The sequence below is a fragment of the Sciurus vulgaris genome (genome assembly GCF_902686455.1).
Source record: "Sciurus vulgaris genome assembly, chromosome: 1".
Taxonomy (NCBI): domain Eukaryota; kingdom Metazoa; phylum Chordata; class Mammalia; order Rodentia; family Sciuridae; genus Sciurus; species Sciurus vulgaris.
This window is the reverse complement of record NC_136461.1, coordinates 40,540,227-40,559,778: the sequence shown is the minus strand read 5'-3', so window position 1 is coordinate 40,559,778 and position 19,552 is coordinate 40,540,227. Positions and strand designations below refer to the sequence as shown.

General features: G+C 38.6%; 1 protein-coding gene across 1 annotated transcript in view; it reads right to left on the bottom strand.

The window, feature by feature from the left end:
- RNF11 (ring finger protein 11) overlaps positions 1–18,408 on the bottom strand; it is a 36,501-nt gene extending 18,093 nt beyond the window's left edge. Inside the window, exon 1 of the mRNA XM_079155064.1 lies at positions 17,793–18,408. Within this exon, the coding sequence (XP_079011190.1) occupies positions 17,793–17,915 (123 nt within the window). The 5' untranslated portion in view covers positions 17,916–18,408. The remainder of the gene's footprint in view (positions 1–17,792) is intronic.
- Positions 18,409–19,552: the final 1,144 nt, after the last annotated feature.

The following is a 19,552-nucleotide window of genomic DNA, read 5'->3' as shown; positions in this document are numbered from 1 at the left end:
CTTATACAAGGTTTTTGAATGAATAAAGTAAAATACATGAGATTGCTAACAAGATCTGTTATGCTGAATGCAGTTCTATCTCTGATCCTACAAGGATCTGTAGACTGATTTTAGTACTCCTCAATCTAAAGAATACATTGAGTTAAGAACTTAGAGAGTTCTTTAAGGGAGTTATTTAAATCACATTTTAAAGGATAAGTCTTGAGAAACAAAATCTAGGGAAGGGAAAAAAAATTCCAGATAATGAAATATAGTGGAAGAGGTAAGGAAACATTGACAAGCACATCTCAATACTGAAGGGTCTATTCTCCATTCTCACATGCATGTGAATTTCTTGGCAACACTGACTTAAGCAAATTTGCACCTAAAATTTACTTTTTAGCTTAAAATATAAGATGCTCATGTTATCAACCCCAAAATATTTATTCACAAATGAGAATGTTACTTTACTTACAGTCATTGCCTCTGGGAGCTATCAGCAGTTGCTAGGAAATATGATAAGCTTGATTATCTGATTTTTCAAAATGCAATGTGAAGTAAGAGGTGGTGAACTTAGCAACTCAGGAGGTTAAGCCAGGAGAATTGGGAGTTCAAAGCCAGCCTCAGAAACTAAGCAAGGCCCTATGCAACCTAACAAGACCCTGTCTCAAAATAAAACAAAAACATAAAAACGGCTAGGGATTGGCTCAGTGGTAAGGCACCCCTGGGTCAAATCTCTGGTATCAAAAAAAAAGAGGTGATGCAAAGGCAGACACATTAATAGCAGATAAATACTGATAGTAAGAAAAATAAAAAGCAGGTGCAAGAATTCAAAAAGCAGAATAGACTTCCATTAATTCAAACTGTCCTACACATAATTACCTCCAGAGTATAATAAATTTCTTTCCAATAATAATACTGAATCACTAAACATGAAAACCTGCTCAGAAAACAAGTTTCTGTGATTTCTGGAGGATGGAGTGAGGAAAAAAAGGTGAAAATTTGAAGGAAGTCCTAGCTGACAGTCTTAGAATCAAAATCTGAAATTGAATCTTACTACATTTCTAAAATGCACCCTAAAAACACAAGTTAGCTAGACATGAGTCCATTTAGAAAATCCTAAGAACTATTCAAAACCTCCTACAAGGAGTTTAGAAAGGCTGCAGAGTATTTTTAAGTATCAGCAATGAACTGGAAAACAAATTTGCAAAATATCAAAACAATTAGATAAAGTATAAATTTAACATTACAGAATATATCAAAAACTAATTCACAAAAAGATAACATTATTAATTGGCCTCAGCCAATTTACAAAATTTATACTCAATTCATAGTACCTAATACATCCTTGCAAGTAGTGGCACACCATAAAAATCTAAATCCACAAATCTTTCCACTATAGTTTACTGGTTATTGTCAATAATATCATTTCTGCTTTTTTAAAAGAATATTTTTAGTTGTAGATGGACACAGTATCTTTATTTTTATGAGGTGCTGAAGACTGAACCCAGTGCCTCCGAAGTGCTAGGCAAGCACTCTAACCACTGCAATACAACCTCAGTCCCATCATTTCTGCTTTTTCAGAACTCTAAGACTACAGCATGTGATTAAAGGAGTCTCATTACTTTGAGTATCATTAAAAATAACTTAATTCCAATGTCCTTTTCCTCTGCTGCACTCACTCTACTGGAAACAAACTCCAGAGTTTGAGCCAAATCTATCCTATTTCCATTTTACTACTACCCTTCTGTCAAACTATAGCTATCACTACTGTCTAACCTCAATTCTACCAGCTGACCTGCTCTACTGCTAAGCCTATTTCTTCATCTTTAAGATAAAGTGGACCTATTCACATTCAGATTATGAAAATTTAAGAATTCCTGGTTTCCAGATGGCATTTAACGAATTTAGGAATGTTGTCTGACAAAAAGCTAAACAAGTTGATGAATCAACAAGTCTTAATCTGTCAAAAGTGAGGTCATACTGGATGTGGTGGCACATGCTTATAATTCCAGAGGCCCAGGAGGCTGAAAAAGGAGGATCTCAGATTGGAAGCCAGCCTCAGCAACTCAGCAAGGCTGTAAGCAACCCAGTAAGATGCTGTTCACCCTCCAACCCCCCCCCCCCAACCCCTGTACACACACACACACACACACACACACACACAGGACTGAGGATGTGGCCCAGTAGTTAAGTGCCCTTGGGCTCAATCCCTAGTACAAAAAATAGTGAGATCACATGATGAACATTTGCTTCTACAATTAGAGAGATGGGTGAATATATGGAATCACACTTACTGGACCAGAAACTCCAGAGACTTAGTACCAAGGTATGAAAACTGAATTGTGTTTGATGAATTGTTTGAATTCAAGTCTTTGGGGAACAATTGTACTTTTGTGAATTTTACCTCCAAGACCTCTACAGTTCCTTGCAGTGAAAAAAATCTCATGACTCCAGTAAGTAAAAAAGGAATGATTTTGAAATATGTGAAAGCATTCTGTTTTTTAAAGATGGGGGTCTTGCTATGTTGCCCACATTTACCTCAAACTCCCAGACTTAAGCAATCCTCCTGCCTCAGTCTCTCAAGTAGTGGACTATAAGTACCCAGGGCATTCTTTTCTTAAAAAAAAAAAAAAAAAAAAAAAAAAAAAAAAAACCTAAGGAAGAAACACTTTTGTCAGAACTTAAGGTACCTTGGAAAAGGGAACTACCAAAATTCAGCCCTTTCTGACTGTCCCACTTGGAAGGTGGGGGATGAAAAATTCTGAGAACCACAAACAAAACAAAACCAACCAAAAAACTCCACCATATGGTAAAAATCCAAAACACTGGAAAGATGGGGAAGAATAGGAACTCATACTGCTGGTGGTAATATAAAACAGTACAGCCACTTTGGACCACAATTAGTTTCCAACCAAAAACCTTCACACAAATACCATGCTAAGAGAAATAGGCCAAGCTGAAAAAACCAAAGGCCGAATGTTTTCTCTGATAAGTGAATGATGATACATAATGAGGGGGGGTGGTGGTGGAGGGAGAAGAATGAAGGAACTTTGGATGGCGTAGAGGAAAATGAGGTGGGAGAAGGGAAGAGAGTAGAATGAAACAGATGGTATTACCGTATGTATATGTATAAGTACATGAATGGTGTGAATCTACATTGTGTACAACCACAGAAAAAATTGTACCCCATTTGTGTATGATGAATTAAAATGCAGTCTGTGTGTATATACATATATATGTATATATATATATTAAAAAATAAAATTAACAATAAAAACAAAAACAAAACCTTCACACAAATGTTTAAGCAGGTTACCTCCCCATCCCCACCCCCACCTCCACTGAGGATTGAACCCAAGACTTGGTGCATGCTAAGCAAGCATTCTACCACTGAGCTATGCCCCCACCTCCAGATCTTTAATATGGGTAAAAAGAGACGGGCATGGTGGAACACACCTGTGGTGTTACTACTCCAGAGGCTGAGGCAGAACTTCTTGAGCCCAAGAGTTATAGACAACCTTAGAAACATAGTTAAGAACACTTCTTAAAAAAGAGTGGGGATAGCAGGGTGTGGGTGGCACAGGCCTGTAATCCCAGCAGTTCCAAAGGTTAAGTCAGGATTGCAAATTCAAAGACAGCCTCAGCAACTTAGCGAGGGCCTAAGCAATTCAGTGAGACCCTGTCTCTAAATAAAAATACAAAAAAGGACTGAGGATGTAGCTCAGTGGTTAAGTGTCCCTGGGTTTAATCCCCAGAGCAAAAAAAAAAAAAAAAAAAAAAAAAAAAAAAAAAAAAAAAAAAAAAAAAAGAGTGGGGATGTAGTTCAGAGGTTGAGCACATACTTGGCATGCACAAGGCACTGGATTCAATTCTCAAGCACACACTCATACAAAAAAAGACTTGAATAGTTTAAACATTTCTCAAAGGAGATATACAAAGGTCCAATAAGCACCTGAAAATGTTTAATGTAATTAGCCTGTAGGGAAAAGGTAATCAAAACCACAATGAAAAAGATATCACTTGGGGGCTGGGGCGATAGCTCAGTGGCAGATTACTTGCCTAGTACATTTGAGGTACTAGGTTCGATCCTCAGCACCAAATAAAATAAAGGCATGATGTCCATTTACAACTACAAAAAAGATATCACTTGGGCTGCAGTGCTCATTGGTAGAATGTTTGCCTAACGTGTGAGGCCCTGGGTTTGATCCCAAGCACCACCAGAAGAAAAAAGGAGGGAAAGAAGCTAATTAAGGTAACATTTGACTGCCATTTGCCAAAATGACAGATAATAAGTTTTAACAAGTATGAAGATATCAAAGCCCTCTACATTGCTGTGGTAGATGTATATGGTGCAAGAATTTTAGAAAACAATTGGCAGTTAAGTGTAGAATTATAGGGTACAGCAACTCCACAGGTGTATAATCGAAGAAATGAAAATATGTAACTGCAAAAATACTTGAATGCAGCTGTTCGCAGCAACATTTGTAATAGCCAAAAACAGAAATCACCCAAATAGCAACCAATGAAATGATAAAGTGGCATATCTACAAAATGGAGTATTTAACAAAATTTCCTGGACTCGTGAAATAATTTGTAGTAGTGGGCTTGCCTATTATACACGAGGCCTTTGGGTTCCATTCCCAGCACCACACACTTACATACATTCAAAAGTCCTACTACATTATGAAACAAACTTTAAAAACATTATGCTTAGTCAAAGAGCCAGCCACAAATGACCACATGTCAGGAGCTGATTTATGTGAAATGTCCAAGACAGACAAATCTATAGAGAAGTAAATTGGTGGTTGCCTCTGGCTTTCAGGTATACGTAGGGAATTGGGGGTGGCAATGAGGTGATCCTAAGATTGACTGGTGATGGTTACATAACTCTATACAAAAACCCACTGAATTATACACTCTAAATTGGTGGATTATACAGTAAGTACCTCAATAATATTGTTAAAAAATTAAATGTGGTCCCTATATATATGTATGATTACATGAATGGTATGAATCTACATTGTGTACAACTGTAGAAATGAAAAGCTATACCCCATTTGTGTAAAATGAATTAAAATTCAGTCTGTGAAAATAAAAAATAAAAAAATTAAGTGTAACAAACATATGCAAATTAAGTTGCTAGGCCTCTGTAAGCCTCAGCTATAAATATATTGCATGATATATAAATGGTACATAAATATATACATATTAAATAAGTACTAATTCAAAGACACTACAATGAAAACTAGAGATATGCTTACTCCCAAAGTATATAGTAAGAGTCAACATATATTGATGTAATATTCATTTGAAAAATGAACTAATCCAAAGAACTCAGAAGGGATATCCAACTCTTATTAGAATGGATCCATTCTGTGACTTAAAAGAAAAGCCATAACTCAATCAACAGAATTAACCAATATACCTACACAACAGGTGTTGAAGTTTAGAGGGAGGGAATAAAAAAGATTTAGCTCTGTCACTTTTGTGGACAGTTTCCATGGTTTAAATTTTTAAGGTTGTGCAACTGATTTATATCATCATATATCTTAAAATTCCTCACATCTTTGATCCAGCAGTAAGAAAATTTATGCTATAAAATATTCTAAAACAAATGTCTGATATATTAAGAACTCACAAAATCATTTAAAATAGCAAAAGGGCCAGGTGTGGTAGCATATGTCTGTGTTCCCAGTGAATCAAGAGGCTGAGGGGCAGGAATATCACAAGTTGGAGACTGACTGGGGCAACTTAGAGACCCTGTCTCAAAATGAAAATTTAAAAAGGGAGTTGGGGGATGTGGCTCTGGTAGCATTACAAGGCCCTGTGTTCGATCTCCAGCAAAACACAGACACACAGACACACACACAGACACACACACAGACACACACACAGACACACACACAGACACACACACACACACACACACACACACAGATAGGACTGGGAATGTAGTTCAGTGATGAAGTGGTCTTGGGTTCAAACCTGTCAAAAACAAATATATCAATTAATTAAAAGGGGGCTGGGAAATGGAGATTGAGCCTGCGGGCTTTACTACTGAGTCACAACTCCAGCCCTTTTTATTTTTTCAGACAGGATCTCACTAAGTTGCTTAGGGCCTTGCTGAGTTGCTGAGGCTGGCCTCAAACTTGTGATTCTTCTATCTCAGCCTCCTGAGTCACTGGAATTACAGTCATGCACCAACACACCCAGTACTATTTAATTAATTTTAAAAAATAGCAAAAGAGCATGGAGCAGTGGCACAAGCCTGTAATCCCAGCAACTCAGTCAGAAGGCTGAGGCAGGAGGATAGCAAGTTCAAGGCCAGCCTCAGCAACTTGAGAGATCCTGTCTCAAAATTTAATAATTGAAAAAAAGGGGAGGTGTGAAGCTAGTGATGTACCTCAGTGGAAAAGTGTCCTAGGTTCAATCCACCACACCAAAAACAACAAACACAAAATGGTGAAATAACTTTAAGAGCAAAGCATAAGTGCAAGGCAGTAACACAATCTCAGGTTTTCATTCCCTTTTTCCTAAATGTTATAGGGAGAAAAACCAGTATTGTTTTTTTGTTAGTAAAATAAAGTATTTTTAACTCCTACAGATTCATTGGATAGACAATGCAATTAAGAACTGGGCAAGACTAAATAAAACATGATATCCAAAAGGTCAAGCATATGAAAAGGTTCACAATCCTAGTATTCACTAGAAAAGTGCAAGATAAAACCACAAGGTCATACATTTACATCTATCATAATGTCTAAAATAAAAGACAATACTGAAGATCTACGGTATAGCATGGTGACTATAGTTTACAATAATGTACTATGTGTAGCTGAAAATAACTACAAGAGTAGATCTTAAGTGTTCTCAACATAAAGCAAATGATCACTGAAGTTGTGTATCTGTTAATTAGCTTAGTTATAGCAATCATTTCACATGTATAGATATCAAAATATTGTTGTATACTATACATATATAATTTTATTTGTCAAATATACCTCAATAAAGCTGGGGAAAAATTTAAAAGACAACACCAGAAGTCAGTCTCTCATATTTGGTAGGAGCAGTAAACATGTGAAACCGCTTTGGAAAACTATTTGGCAACTTTTTGAAATGCATCAAAAAATACAAAGAATTGAGAGACAGAAGTGTACTGATATGTGTTAGAGCAAATATGGTAAATGTTAACTGCAGAATATATGGTGAGAACATGAATATTCTAACAATTCTGCCAACTTTTACTGTTGAAGGGTTCTCTAATGAGGGGAAAACTAAACATATATCATCTCCATTACCCAAAAATTCTGTTCCTGTATATAGGCCCAAAATCGGTGCTTATGTATAATTTGCACAACTTTATAGAGCCAAAAACCAAATACACATCATTAGTAAAATAGATGAATAAAACATGGTCAATTTATACAAGTGAATACTGCACAGAAATGTAAAAGAACATGAATTACTGCCATTATGTAACATGGATTTCACAAACAAAGCTGAGAAGAATTCCTTTTAATTTGCTGAAAGTCTGAAACTGAAGGGTGATAAATTAGGATAATGGTTACCTTGGGGAAAGGGTACTGACTGTTGGAAGGGCCATGAGTGAGCCTGTTGGGGGGCTGAAATTAGGCTATGTCACAGGTACGTAACTGCCAATAGCCTAAGTTCAATGTAAAAAAACTTATTCTGTTAAAGATATACACAGTGGGGCACAGTGGTGTATGTCTATAATCCCAGTGACTCAGGAGGCTGAGGAATGAGGATCAAAATGTTGAGGTTAGTCTCAGCAGTTCAGTGATGCCCTAAGCAACTTAGGAAGACCCTGTCTCAATAAATTTTTAAAAAGTGCTGGGGAAGTAGCTCAGTGGTAAAGTACTCCTGGGCTCAATAACCAGTGCAAAAAAATAAAAAAAATAAAATATATATATATACATATAAATACACACATAACATATATATTCCAACTCCCAAACCCTGGTATGGGAATTGAGCCAGGGTGCTTTCCTGAGACAGGGGCTTACTAAATTGCTGAGGCTGGCCTGAAACTTAAAATCAATCTTCCTGCCTTAGCCTTCAGAGTTGCTACGATTATAGACCTGTAAAACTTCAATGGGGCAAAGATACACTTTTTTACTATATATAAATTACATTTTCATTTAAGTTAATATCCACATATATACTGCACTTTAACTACAAAAGACTATACAACTCTGGACTCAACAGCCCACCACCTACCTACTAGTCTTTCAACCCCAAGCTCTCCTGTTCATAATTCAATCAGGATAGCTCTATTTTTTAATCCACTTTTTACACTGAGGTTTCATGTAAAATTTCATTTGAAGGCTTCAAAACCTAAAAAGTAAATCTGACTCATTGCTCTATCACAAATTTATCCCAATTTTGAAAGTCTATACCAAACAACTTAATATTGTTTAAGTACTGTTTCACACTGGGTTAATAATTATTTCATGCATATATAGACACACATATATAATATATACATTTTGTGCACCTAAAATGTCAGTTCTTTGAAAGCAAGGGACTCATCATTTCTCTTCTTCCCTTTGGTGACTAACATATACCTGCTGTCTGACAGAAGACACAGGTATTAGGTGTCCTGGATTTGTATGAGTAGTCACAAAATTTTAATTAGACATAAATTTGAAGGAATGCTTTCTTCATTCCCACATTTTCAGATCCCTTAGTTACTTTTATATATACTCTCTGGATTAGAAACAAGATAATTCTCATCTGGCCCCTGGGAGCACACTCCAGATTGGCTATTGAAAAGATATACATGGCAATTTAACTTGAAGTATTCTTAGTCAAAATAAGGAACTCTTAACAGTAAGTCAGACTTCAAAGTCAATATACCATACAGTCAAACTGACTATAAAAATAAATGTTTAATAGATTTACTAAGAGAAAAAATTTATTCCTTACCATTTTACTTTTCAATTCATGTAGTAATATATTCTGCCCTTAAAAACCACACACTCCGGGGCTGGGGTTGTGGCTCAGTGGTAATGCGCCCCCCTAGCATGTGTGAGGCACTGGGATCGATCCTCAAGCACCACATAAAAACAAATAAAATAAAGGCATTGTGTCCATCTACAACAACAAAAAAAAAATTTAAAAAAAACCACACATATACTTTGGCTATCCCTAATTCTTCCTCTCTTTATTATTTTTTTAATTAGAGGAGTAAAATTATAATTATGCATGTAGTTGGGTTCATTTTAACAAAGTCATACATGCATGGAATTTTATCTACTCCATTTCAGTTCCCAGTTTTCTCCTTTCCCTTCCCTTTCTCCCTCCCTCTCTTCTCCCTCCTTTATTCTACTTATTCTACTGACCTTCCTATCACTTGTTTTTTCATTATTTATTAATATTTGTTCAGCTATATTAAATGTCACTCAAGGAATGAACTTCTAGACTTTACAGTCTATTTTTACCCCTTTTTGTTTTAAAATGCACATTTTTCTTTTAAAATTTACCACCTTAGCCATGTAGTATATAGTTCAATGATAATAAACACATTCATGTTATACAATCATCACCGCCATCCATCTCCACAGTTTTTCCTCTTTTAGAACTGAAACTGTATACCCTCTAAACAATAGCTCTCCATTTTAGTCTACTTTTAATAAACTACTGAATATAGAGCAGAAATATATTATCCCTGAGTTAGGCACAGTAGCACTTGCCTATAATCCCAGCAACTTGGGAGGCTGAGGTAGGAGGATTGCAAGTCTGAGGCCAGCTAGAATAACTCAGCAAAACCCTTCAAAATAAAATGTGCTGGAATGTTGCTCAGTGGTAAACTGCACCTGGGTTAAATCCCCAGTGGCCCCCCTCAAAAATTAAAGAATCAATTAAGCCCTCAAAAAAGAATCCCATCATACCTCGATTGTTTATCTTTAAAAAATTGTATTATATTAAAAATTACAAATATCTAAAATCAATTAGAGGTTTCTACTGTTAACTAAAAATTGTTAAGAAAATCAAGTTCTCAGATCTTAAGTACCAAGTAACTCACTGCCCCATCTTCTCATGTTACCCTATAATTAGCTCTAGAATTAAATTCGTTGACACACAGTACTCTTAAAGGTGCATACATTCTTAATGACAATTAAGCAATTTTAATTAAAGGACTCAGTGGGAAATCAGACATAAACAACAAAAACCCTGCGACAATGGTCACACATACAATAAATAACTTTGTTCATGTATAAAAAGACAACTAAGCAAACTGAACTTCACAGACACAAAACCAAATTCAAACAAACAAAACCGTAGCCAGGCACAGTGACGCACACCTATAATCCCAGCAACTCAGGAAGCTGAGGCAGAAGGATGGTACATTCAAGGCCAGTCTGGGCAATTTACCAAGACCTTGCCTCAAAATAAAAAATAAAAAGGATTAAGGATGTAGCGCAGTGGTAAAGTGCCCCTGGGTTCAATCCCTGGTAGCGAAAAGAATCTGAAGAAGGGTACACAAAGAAGTAAACCAATTCAGAATGAGAAAAATTACAAGCCTTTCTCAGACACACCCTGTAATGCCAGCTACTCAGAAGGCTGAGGCAGGAGGATTGCAAGTTCCAGGACAGCCTAGGCAATTTACTGAGGCCTTAATTAACTGTTGGTCTTACTGATATTTGTTTTTCCACTTAAATTTCCTTTAAAAAAGAATGATATATTAAACTTTTAAAAATTTCTCAGTGGCACGTATGATTACAGGAATGTGAGACACTGTCTCAAAGTTAAAAATAAAAAGAGGTGGGGCTGTAGCTCAGTGAAAAAAGAACCCTGGGTAAATCCCCAGTACCTAAATAGATAAAATAAAAAAGGGCTTGGGGTGTACCTCAGTAATATCAGTGCTTGCCTGGTATGGCGAAGGCCCTGCGTTTGATTCCCATCCACAAAAAAAGAAATTTATGATGCAGGTTAGAATTCATGGACTTGATATTTGAGGTGGACTTCTGAACACTAGAGTTTAGACTGGGAAGTATTAAAGAGCATACTGAGTTAAGAGAAAGAGCAGAGGTGAAGTCAGGAAAGGAGAAGGCACATACAGCAAACTGTTTGGGTTTGACTGGAGTAAATAGGTTATATAAAGTACAGGGTTACAAAGAACTGGAAAGGTATACATAACTTTGAATGCCTAGACAGAGATCTTCAGCAGTCAGTCATAAAGAATCATTAAGGATTAAGAAACAAGTGATCTGAGATTTATCTAGCATCATGAAATAGAATGAGGAAATGTCAATTAAGTTATTGTTGTAGGAACTGACAAAGTTCTCAGTTATGGCATAGTTCTAAGCTAGTCAATCATAAAATATTCAGTGGGTGTCTCATTCCACTGAGAAATTTATTTATTGTTTTTATTTTTACAGACTGCATTTTGATTCATTGTACATAAACAGGGTACAACTTTTCATTTCTATGGTTGTACACAATGTAGAGTCACATCATTCCTGTAATCATACATGCCACTGAGAAATTTTTAAAAGTCAATATATCATTCTTTTTTAAAGGAAATTTAAGTGGAAAAACAAATTTCATTAAGACCAAGTTAATTATAACAAGAAAGTAAATGTAAAAATAAATGTTACAAACAAAAAACAAAATTGTACTTGACAAATCAAGGGTGAGAAGAACAAAATGGTTAGGGAAGGTTTTATTAACAAAGTTGGAGTTGATCTGTACCTCAATGAGAAAGTAGAGGGAAGGATAAAACTTCACACAGGGGAAATTTTTTCTGGCAGTGCTAGAGTTTGAACCCAGGGACGCAAGCATATTCAGAAAGCTCTGTATCACTGAGCTACAACCCAGTCCTAAAGACAACTTCTAAAAAGTTAAATAATTTGTTTAATACGACTAAAGTTAGAGGTAACTTCCACAAAAAAGAAACACAATGCTGATACATTGAAAACAAACAAAAAAACCCTTCAATTACCTGAATTTAACTTCTTCATGAGCTATCAGAAAAACAAGGCATTCATGTATGTCAATTCCAAATACTTTTAAAAATAAATACTATATCCCAAGACTTTCAAGGAGGGAAGTTACTTTTCAATGAGTTCTATGACAGAATAAGCTATTTAACAACAACAAAAAAAAGTGCCTTGAAGAAAGCTTTATTCAGTGATATTTTGAAATATTCAGAGCATTACATTTTCTTGCTTGTGAAGGAAGTTCCTGAAGACATAATCTGATAAACTCTCCTTCCTTTTTCCTATTTTATAAGTAACTGGCCAAGCAACTTGAATCGAGGTCTAGCTAATTCTAAAACCAGAGATATTCTTGTATTCACTGCTCTATTAATAGCTTATTTTTCTTTTCTGACTTTAAACATCCAAATGTATTTATTAGGGCTGGGGATATAGCTCAATTGGTAGAGTGCTTGCCTCACAAGCACAAGGTCCTGGGTTTAATCCCCAGCACCACCACCACCACCACCACAACAAAAAAGTTCCAAATGTATTTATCAAAGAGTATAGGGTAGGGGCTGGAGTTGTGCCTCAGTGATAGAGCGTCTGCCTGGCTTGTGTGAGGCCCTTGGTTTGATAGTCAGCACCACATATAAATAAAAGATCCACTGAAAAATAAAAAATAAAAAATAAAAAAGTATAGGGTAAGCCAGGTGAGGTGGCACATGCATATAATCCCAGCTACTCAGGAGGTTGAGGGAGGAAGACAGAAAGTTCAGGGCTGGAATGGACAACTTAGTAAGACACTGTCTCAAAATAAAACAAAAATAAGGTCAGACACGGTACATGTCTATAATCTTAGTGGTTCAGGAGTCTGAGGCAAGAGGATTGCAAGTTCAAAGCCATCCTCAATTTAGTGAGACCCTGTCTCAAAAAAAAGGAGCAGGGGAGCTGGTAGATATTGCTTAGTCGTAAAGCACCCTTGGGTTCAATGCCCAGTGTTGGGGGAGGAAGTGAGGGTAAATAGGTCAGGGAAAAAAGACTGGTAAATTGCAAACTATAACTGCCCTCAATTTATAATGGGATTAATCCCAATAAACCCACTGTAAATTGAAAATATATCAAGTAGAAAATGCATTTAATATATCTAACCTACCAAACATTATAACTTAACACAGTATACCCCACAGAGTATTGGTTATTTATCCTTGCTTGCCTGGCTGATTAGGTGCTGAGGCTTGCCACCTACTACCTAGCATCAGAAGACAGAATCATAATCATGCATTACTAGCCCAGGAAAAAAAAATGCAAAATCCAAAGTACAACTTCTACTGAGTGTATACTGTTTTTGCACCACAATAAAGATGAAAATTTACCAGGCATGGTGATACACAACTGTAATCCCAGCTACTCAGTAGGCTGAGGCAGTAGGATTTTCAAGTTCAAGGCCAGCCTGGGCAAATAAGTGAGATCCTGTCTCAAAAAAAAGTAAAAAAACTTAAGTCAGGGAAACTGACTTAACTGAGGGAAAGTCTACACACAATTCTCATAAAACATCAGGATGCCAATATTTATATGCTCAGAAAAACTGTAAAGTGATTTGTTGTTCAATAACAAGTTCTTTTAGCAGAATGCTACTGTCAAACCAGCACATGACAACAGGGTTCTTGAGTGACAGTGGTGTCTAGCTGTTACAGGTTGCCTACTTGATCCCCTTCCTGATGAACCTTCATTCCACAGCATTTCATGACTTATCTTCCCTCTTACTACCATTCCAAGACCTCCTTAGATGTTTAAATTTCTTCTGTATTATTTCTAACCATTCAGGAAGAAAAAAGTTGGATAAAAAGATGTGCCAAATTTCTTTAATTCTTCCAATTCAAGAAATTCCTCAGTCACCCCCCCCATACTTCAAAGACAAGTATTCAGTTACTTTCCCATAAAATAAATAACTAGATATATATGCAAGTTAAAAAAAATCTTAAGTTGGGCTGGGGTTATAGCTCAGTGGTAGAACACTTGCCTAGCATATATGAGGCACTGGGTTCGATTCTCAGCACCACATATAAATAAAGGTCCACTGACAACTAAAAAATATTTTTAATTTTTTTAAATTATTTTATCAAATTATTTTAAATCAGTTCCTACATTTCATGTTATTGACATGTGACTTTTTAGGACTGACTAGGAACTGCATTTCCTCTAAAACATTCAACTTGCACCCATTTCATAATATATTCATCTATTTAAAATAAATCCACATATTCCTTCAACCAAATTATTTAGTGCCTAATGTGTCAAGCACTACTTAGCAAACATCAATTTTTCAAAAATCTCCTGGCAACAGAAGATGGATAAACATAGTGTATGCTTGAGAATGATAAATTCAAGCCTGTGAAGGTGGAGTATACTTGAAGCCCCAGCTAGTCAAGAGGCTGAAGCAGGAAGATAGCAAGTTCAAGGCCAGCCTGAGCAATTTATCAAGACCCTGTCTCAAAATAAAAAGGGCTGGCAATGGAGCTCAAAGGTAGAGCACTTGCCTTGTATGCAGGAAACCCTTGATTCAGTCCCAGCACCTCTCCCAGCATAGTAAAAACAAAAAACACCAAAGGAACAAATGCATGAAGGAAAAGAAGTCAACCAACCATGGTGATACCTGGAGAGTACTCCAGGCTCAGGAGAAACCAGAGCAAAGGTCCTGAATATTATAAGAACAAGGAGACCAGTGAAACTAGAGGGAAGCCAGCAACTGGGGAAGAGTAGTAGATGTCATGAGAAGTATGTGTGGAGATGGGGAATAAATTGTGTAGGGTTTATGGGACATTGTAAGAAATTGTTTCATTAGCCAGGTGTGGTGACGCACGCCTGTAATCCTAGCAGCTCGGAGGCTGAGACAGGAGGATCAAGAGTTCAAAGCCAGCCTCAGCGACTTAGGGAGGCACTAAGCAACTCAGTGAGACCCTGTCTCTAAATAGGGCTGGGGATGTGGCTCAGTGGTCAAGTGCCCCTGAGTTCAATATCCCTGGTACCAAAAGAAAATAAATAAAAATAAAGTTTCATTAAACAGGAATCCATGTAGGTTGAATCTCATGATTTGTTTTATCACCATCACTGGCTACTGTGCTTAGAATAAGTTATAAGGAGAGCAAGGGTGAGAGTAGGAAGACCAGTTGAGAGACTATTAAAGGCACACAGGAAAATATGTACTTCCTATAAATGTTGATCAGGGATTACTTTTTAAATTTTTCATTGTTCTGTTAGGTGCTGCTGATTGAATGCTGGGCATCACACATGATAAGTACCAATATGTACCCACTCTACTACTAAACTACACCTTCAGCCCAGGACTCATTTTTAAGCAGAAATTTTAAAAACAAAACAAAAAACTATCAGATCCTGCTAATAGGAAATAACTGGAATTTTGCTTTATCAAGTTCTTAGTGTATATGTACGTTGTACAACATAAACACAAGTCATCTTAACTATAACTCACCACAAAAAAAAAACACATTCCTCTACCTTTATGATCAGCTATTCCCTGTTCAAAGTCTTACTGTAGCTGAGCCTGTTTTTTAAAGAAATAAGGGCTGGGAACATAGCTCAGAGGTAGAATGCTTGCCTAGCATGTGTGGATTCAATCCTTAGTACCATGAAAGAAAAGTAGTTAATTATTTACTATTTCTTGAAAAAAGTTACTCATGTCAACTGAAAATATTATAAATTACCATGGATTGGTGCTTTTCAAATTATCTAAAATAAGTATTCCTAAAATCTTGTTTCTTTCTAAATATTTCCTTTTATGATCCATCTTTTAATATAACTCTTTTCATACAAAACTTACATCAGTATCTAGGTCATTCACTTCAGGAAAGGACAACCACAAAAAATTCCCACTGTCAAAAAACACATAACAAAAAAGTATTCATGATCACAAGAAACCCTCATCATCTAGAACTTTGGAAAAGGCAAATATGGTCCCCATATAGTTCTAAAGTTATCCTTAATATAACAATTAAAAGGACAAGAGAAAGAGCAAAGTCAAAGACATTGAATTGCCTAGAAAGGAGCTATGGAACATAAATTTTGTCATAAAACTTCATAATTCTAAAAAAAAATTTGCTCATGAAATTTAAGCACATTTGCTGTATAGTATATATGCAAGAGTGGGAGGTGGAAGTGAACTGAAATTTTAAAAGTTCACTTGCTTCATGCAAAGGTATTTGGAAAGACATCCAGATTCTGCTTGGAAGTAAAGAGATTACGCCGTTGACAAGTTTCATATCCTAGGTATGTAAATACAGTAAGTATAATACTGAACGCAAGCTAATTCATTCAACATTTAGGTGTTTTAATGTGCCAGAAATTGCTTGAAACACAGAGATTAGCCATTGAGAACAGGGCTTCTATTCTTCATTCAACCCAGTTACTGAGTACCTATGAAACAAAGGGTACCTGGAAATACAGGGTTCCTAGCCTCACAAAGCTTACACTGGGGACAAGAGAAACAAGGATGAGAGACATATCAAACTAAAGAAACAGATAACACTAAAGTGTTATAGGTTCTGCTTATGTAAGTGTAGAGGGTTCATCCGGGAATTCAGGGTGGGAGGGAGGGTAATGTCAGGACTTCAGATATAAGAGCTGAGTCCTTAAAGAGGATTAGATGTTCACCTGGCCAACCTTGGGGGGAAGGGCTCCCAGCAGAGAGCAACTGGAGCAAAGGCAGATGTGTGAACAGCCTGATGTACTTGGTAGGCTAGTTAATACAAAAAGTGAAAAGAGAAGTCATGGAGGCTTCTACATACCACAATTAACTAGACCTGATTGGTATATATGAAAGAACACTGAAGGGTTTTATTCAGAAAACCAGCATATGTGATCTGGTTTTTCTGGTGTGCTGTGACACTGGGTTACACAGGAATGAGAAAAGAAAACACTAATGATGTCACCACATGAAACAACAAAGGAGACTGCCCAGTTAGAAAACTAAACTCCCTTCAGGAAAAAATTAAGGACTACTATTCAAGCCCTTCTGGAAAGTTTTTATTCAGTATCATTTAAAATGGAAAAAGCAGAGGAAAGGTTTTTAATCTATATCATGGTTTATAACATCTGCATATCTATTTTGAGTTGCCAAGAGCTCTAGTTCTTATTAATTCCTACACATCTGGGGTGATTATTGTACAAAGAGCAATGAAACCTGTTCAGGAGAATCTGATAAAAAGGGAGAACCACGAGTAACTGAGGGCATTTCCAGTCAGTATGAAAGGTTTTCAAAGTTCAAGATAATCAAGTTTTAATAAGTCGGCTCGTTTAAAAGGTGTGTCACAGGGGTGGAGCAAGAGAACGACTTAAAATTAATATACACATAAACAATTCTTGATATTGCTGTGACTAAAATCACCACTTGGAGATCCGGCTCCCAAGCAGAGGGAGAAATGAACACCTACCAGATCCAATTAACAAAGACGGGTGGGGGTGGGGAGAATCGTATATGAAAATATAAATGGGGGGTGACCACCTATCCAGTTGGCGGTGCGACGCGGAAATCATACGATTCGGACATAAAGGCAGGAAAACAATGTCACACCCAAACTCCACATGTTAACCAGCAGACATTGGCCAAAGGGATATGATCACATACTCTGATCCCTGAACTCAAGGACAGAGTACCAGCCCCATACGGTGCCTTAGGGGAGGTGAAGAACCATCCCTGTTCTAGGACTGCGAGCAGACACCCTAAGACCCAGCCTTAATGGGGTCAACGCCCCCCAGGCTAGGCCTCGCCAAGGCCAGACATCCCGAAGCCCCCTCCATCTCCGCCAGCGCTGCCTCTCCTCTCACCCACCCACAACACACACCCTCCCCTACCTGATATGGCGGCGGCGGCTCCTGATCCGGCTCTGTCCCCTCGCCAAAGCTAGCCCGGTCGGACTGAGACTCGTGAAGCAGGGAGATGTCATCCGAGGTGGGGGATTTGAGGCAGTTCCCCATCTTCCGGGGCTGGGGCGTGTGATCTGGGGGGGGGGAGGAAGAAAGCAGTGACGGGGTCGTTCGCACGCTCCGCGGTCAGCCTCCGTCGGCGAGGTGGGGTCGACGGCAGGCCGGGGCTCAGGCGGCGGCTCCCCCGCCCCCCGGCGCCGCCGAGGGGCCGCTCATGCCAGCCCCCGGGGGTGGGGACTCAAGGCTGGGCCGCGGGCTCCGCTGGGGTCGCGGCTGTTGCCTCCTTTGAGGCGGCTCTGGGGGGGGGGGGGCGGGGAGACGAAGAACTTCCCCACCCCGCCCCCCCGCGGGGCGGCGGCGGCCACGGAGCTGCTGGGCCTAATCCAGGTCAGGAGGTGGGGGCGCGGCCGTCACGGCTGCCTCAGCTGCTGCCTCAGCTGCTGCTGCCCCCGCCGACGCCGGAGCCGGAGCCGCGGGCCTCATCCTACTCCGCCTCAGCGCGGCGGCGGCAGCCAGAACGAGGCCGGCTAGGGCCCTGCGTCACCCCGCCGTGCGTGCGCTGGCTCCGCCCCCGGCGCCAGGAGCCGAGGGAAACTCTGGAGGCGCGGCGCGGCCCCTCCCCCCTCCTGCAGCTGCTGGGGACCAGGAGCCCGCTGGATGCTCCTGGGCATCTTGTAATCTCCCTGACCATTTGGCTGGAGTACCTGACTCTGAAACCTCTGGCCGGTCTCCCACTGCTCCAACCTGACTTAAGTCTCCCCTCTTACCTTTGTACTGTTCTGACAGTCTTCTCACCACCCTCTGCCAAGGGATGTGTTTATAAACCCATATCTGAATGGATCAGTCCCACGGTTAAAATGTTAAATAGCTTCTCCTTTATCCCTTCAGAATAAAGTCCAAACTCTTTAATGAACTCTCCCTATCTCACCAATCACTTCTTTCCTACCCTCCTACATCACAACCAGAGATTTTTCCTGTTGTATATCTCAAATTATTCTATTTCTTTCCATTCCCACCACCATAGTCCCAAATTATTGTCATATCTTAACCAGACTTCTACAATACACTCCGTTAATCTCCGTGCATTCATCATTGTTCTCATCCAATCTACTATCTCCACAGTTGACAGACTTATCTTTTTTAAATGTAAATCCGGTCACATACATCATCTCTGTTCAAAACTTTCAATGTATTCCCAATATTGTTCTTAAAACAATCTTTTAATGGTTTACAGACCTGACTACCTCTCAAATTTCAAATTTCATTTGCAAAATTGTCTGCGCCCTCACGAATTCTAAACTCGAGGCAGTTCAAAGTGCTTTTAGTTACCTCAAGGGCTGTTCCCTTTGGTTCGGGCCTTTGCCCATATTGTTTCTCTAACAGAAATCCACTTCTTCCCTGTCCTCACCTTCTACCTCTCCTCAGTCTAATCATTATTCCCACTTGTTCCTCCTGGATTCAATTTCATTTTCCTTGGGAAGCCTTTCTTGACCCTCCAGCCTGGATTAATCACCTCTTCTGTGCTCTCAGACCCTGAGCTTTTCTCTTTCACAACCTGATCAAGCTGAATCATCTGTCCCTCCTCTGTGCAAGGCTTGGCCCAGTGCCTAAGGTAGAGCAGGCTCACTCCTTGGTTGAATGAACAAACAGCTCAAACAGAATATGCAAAGGAAACAAGAAAGATGAGA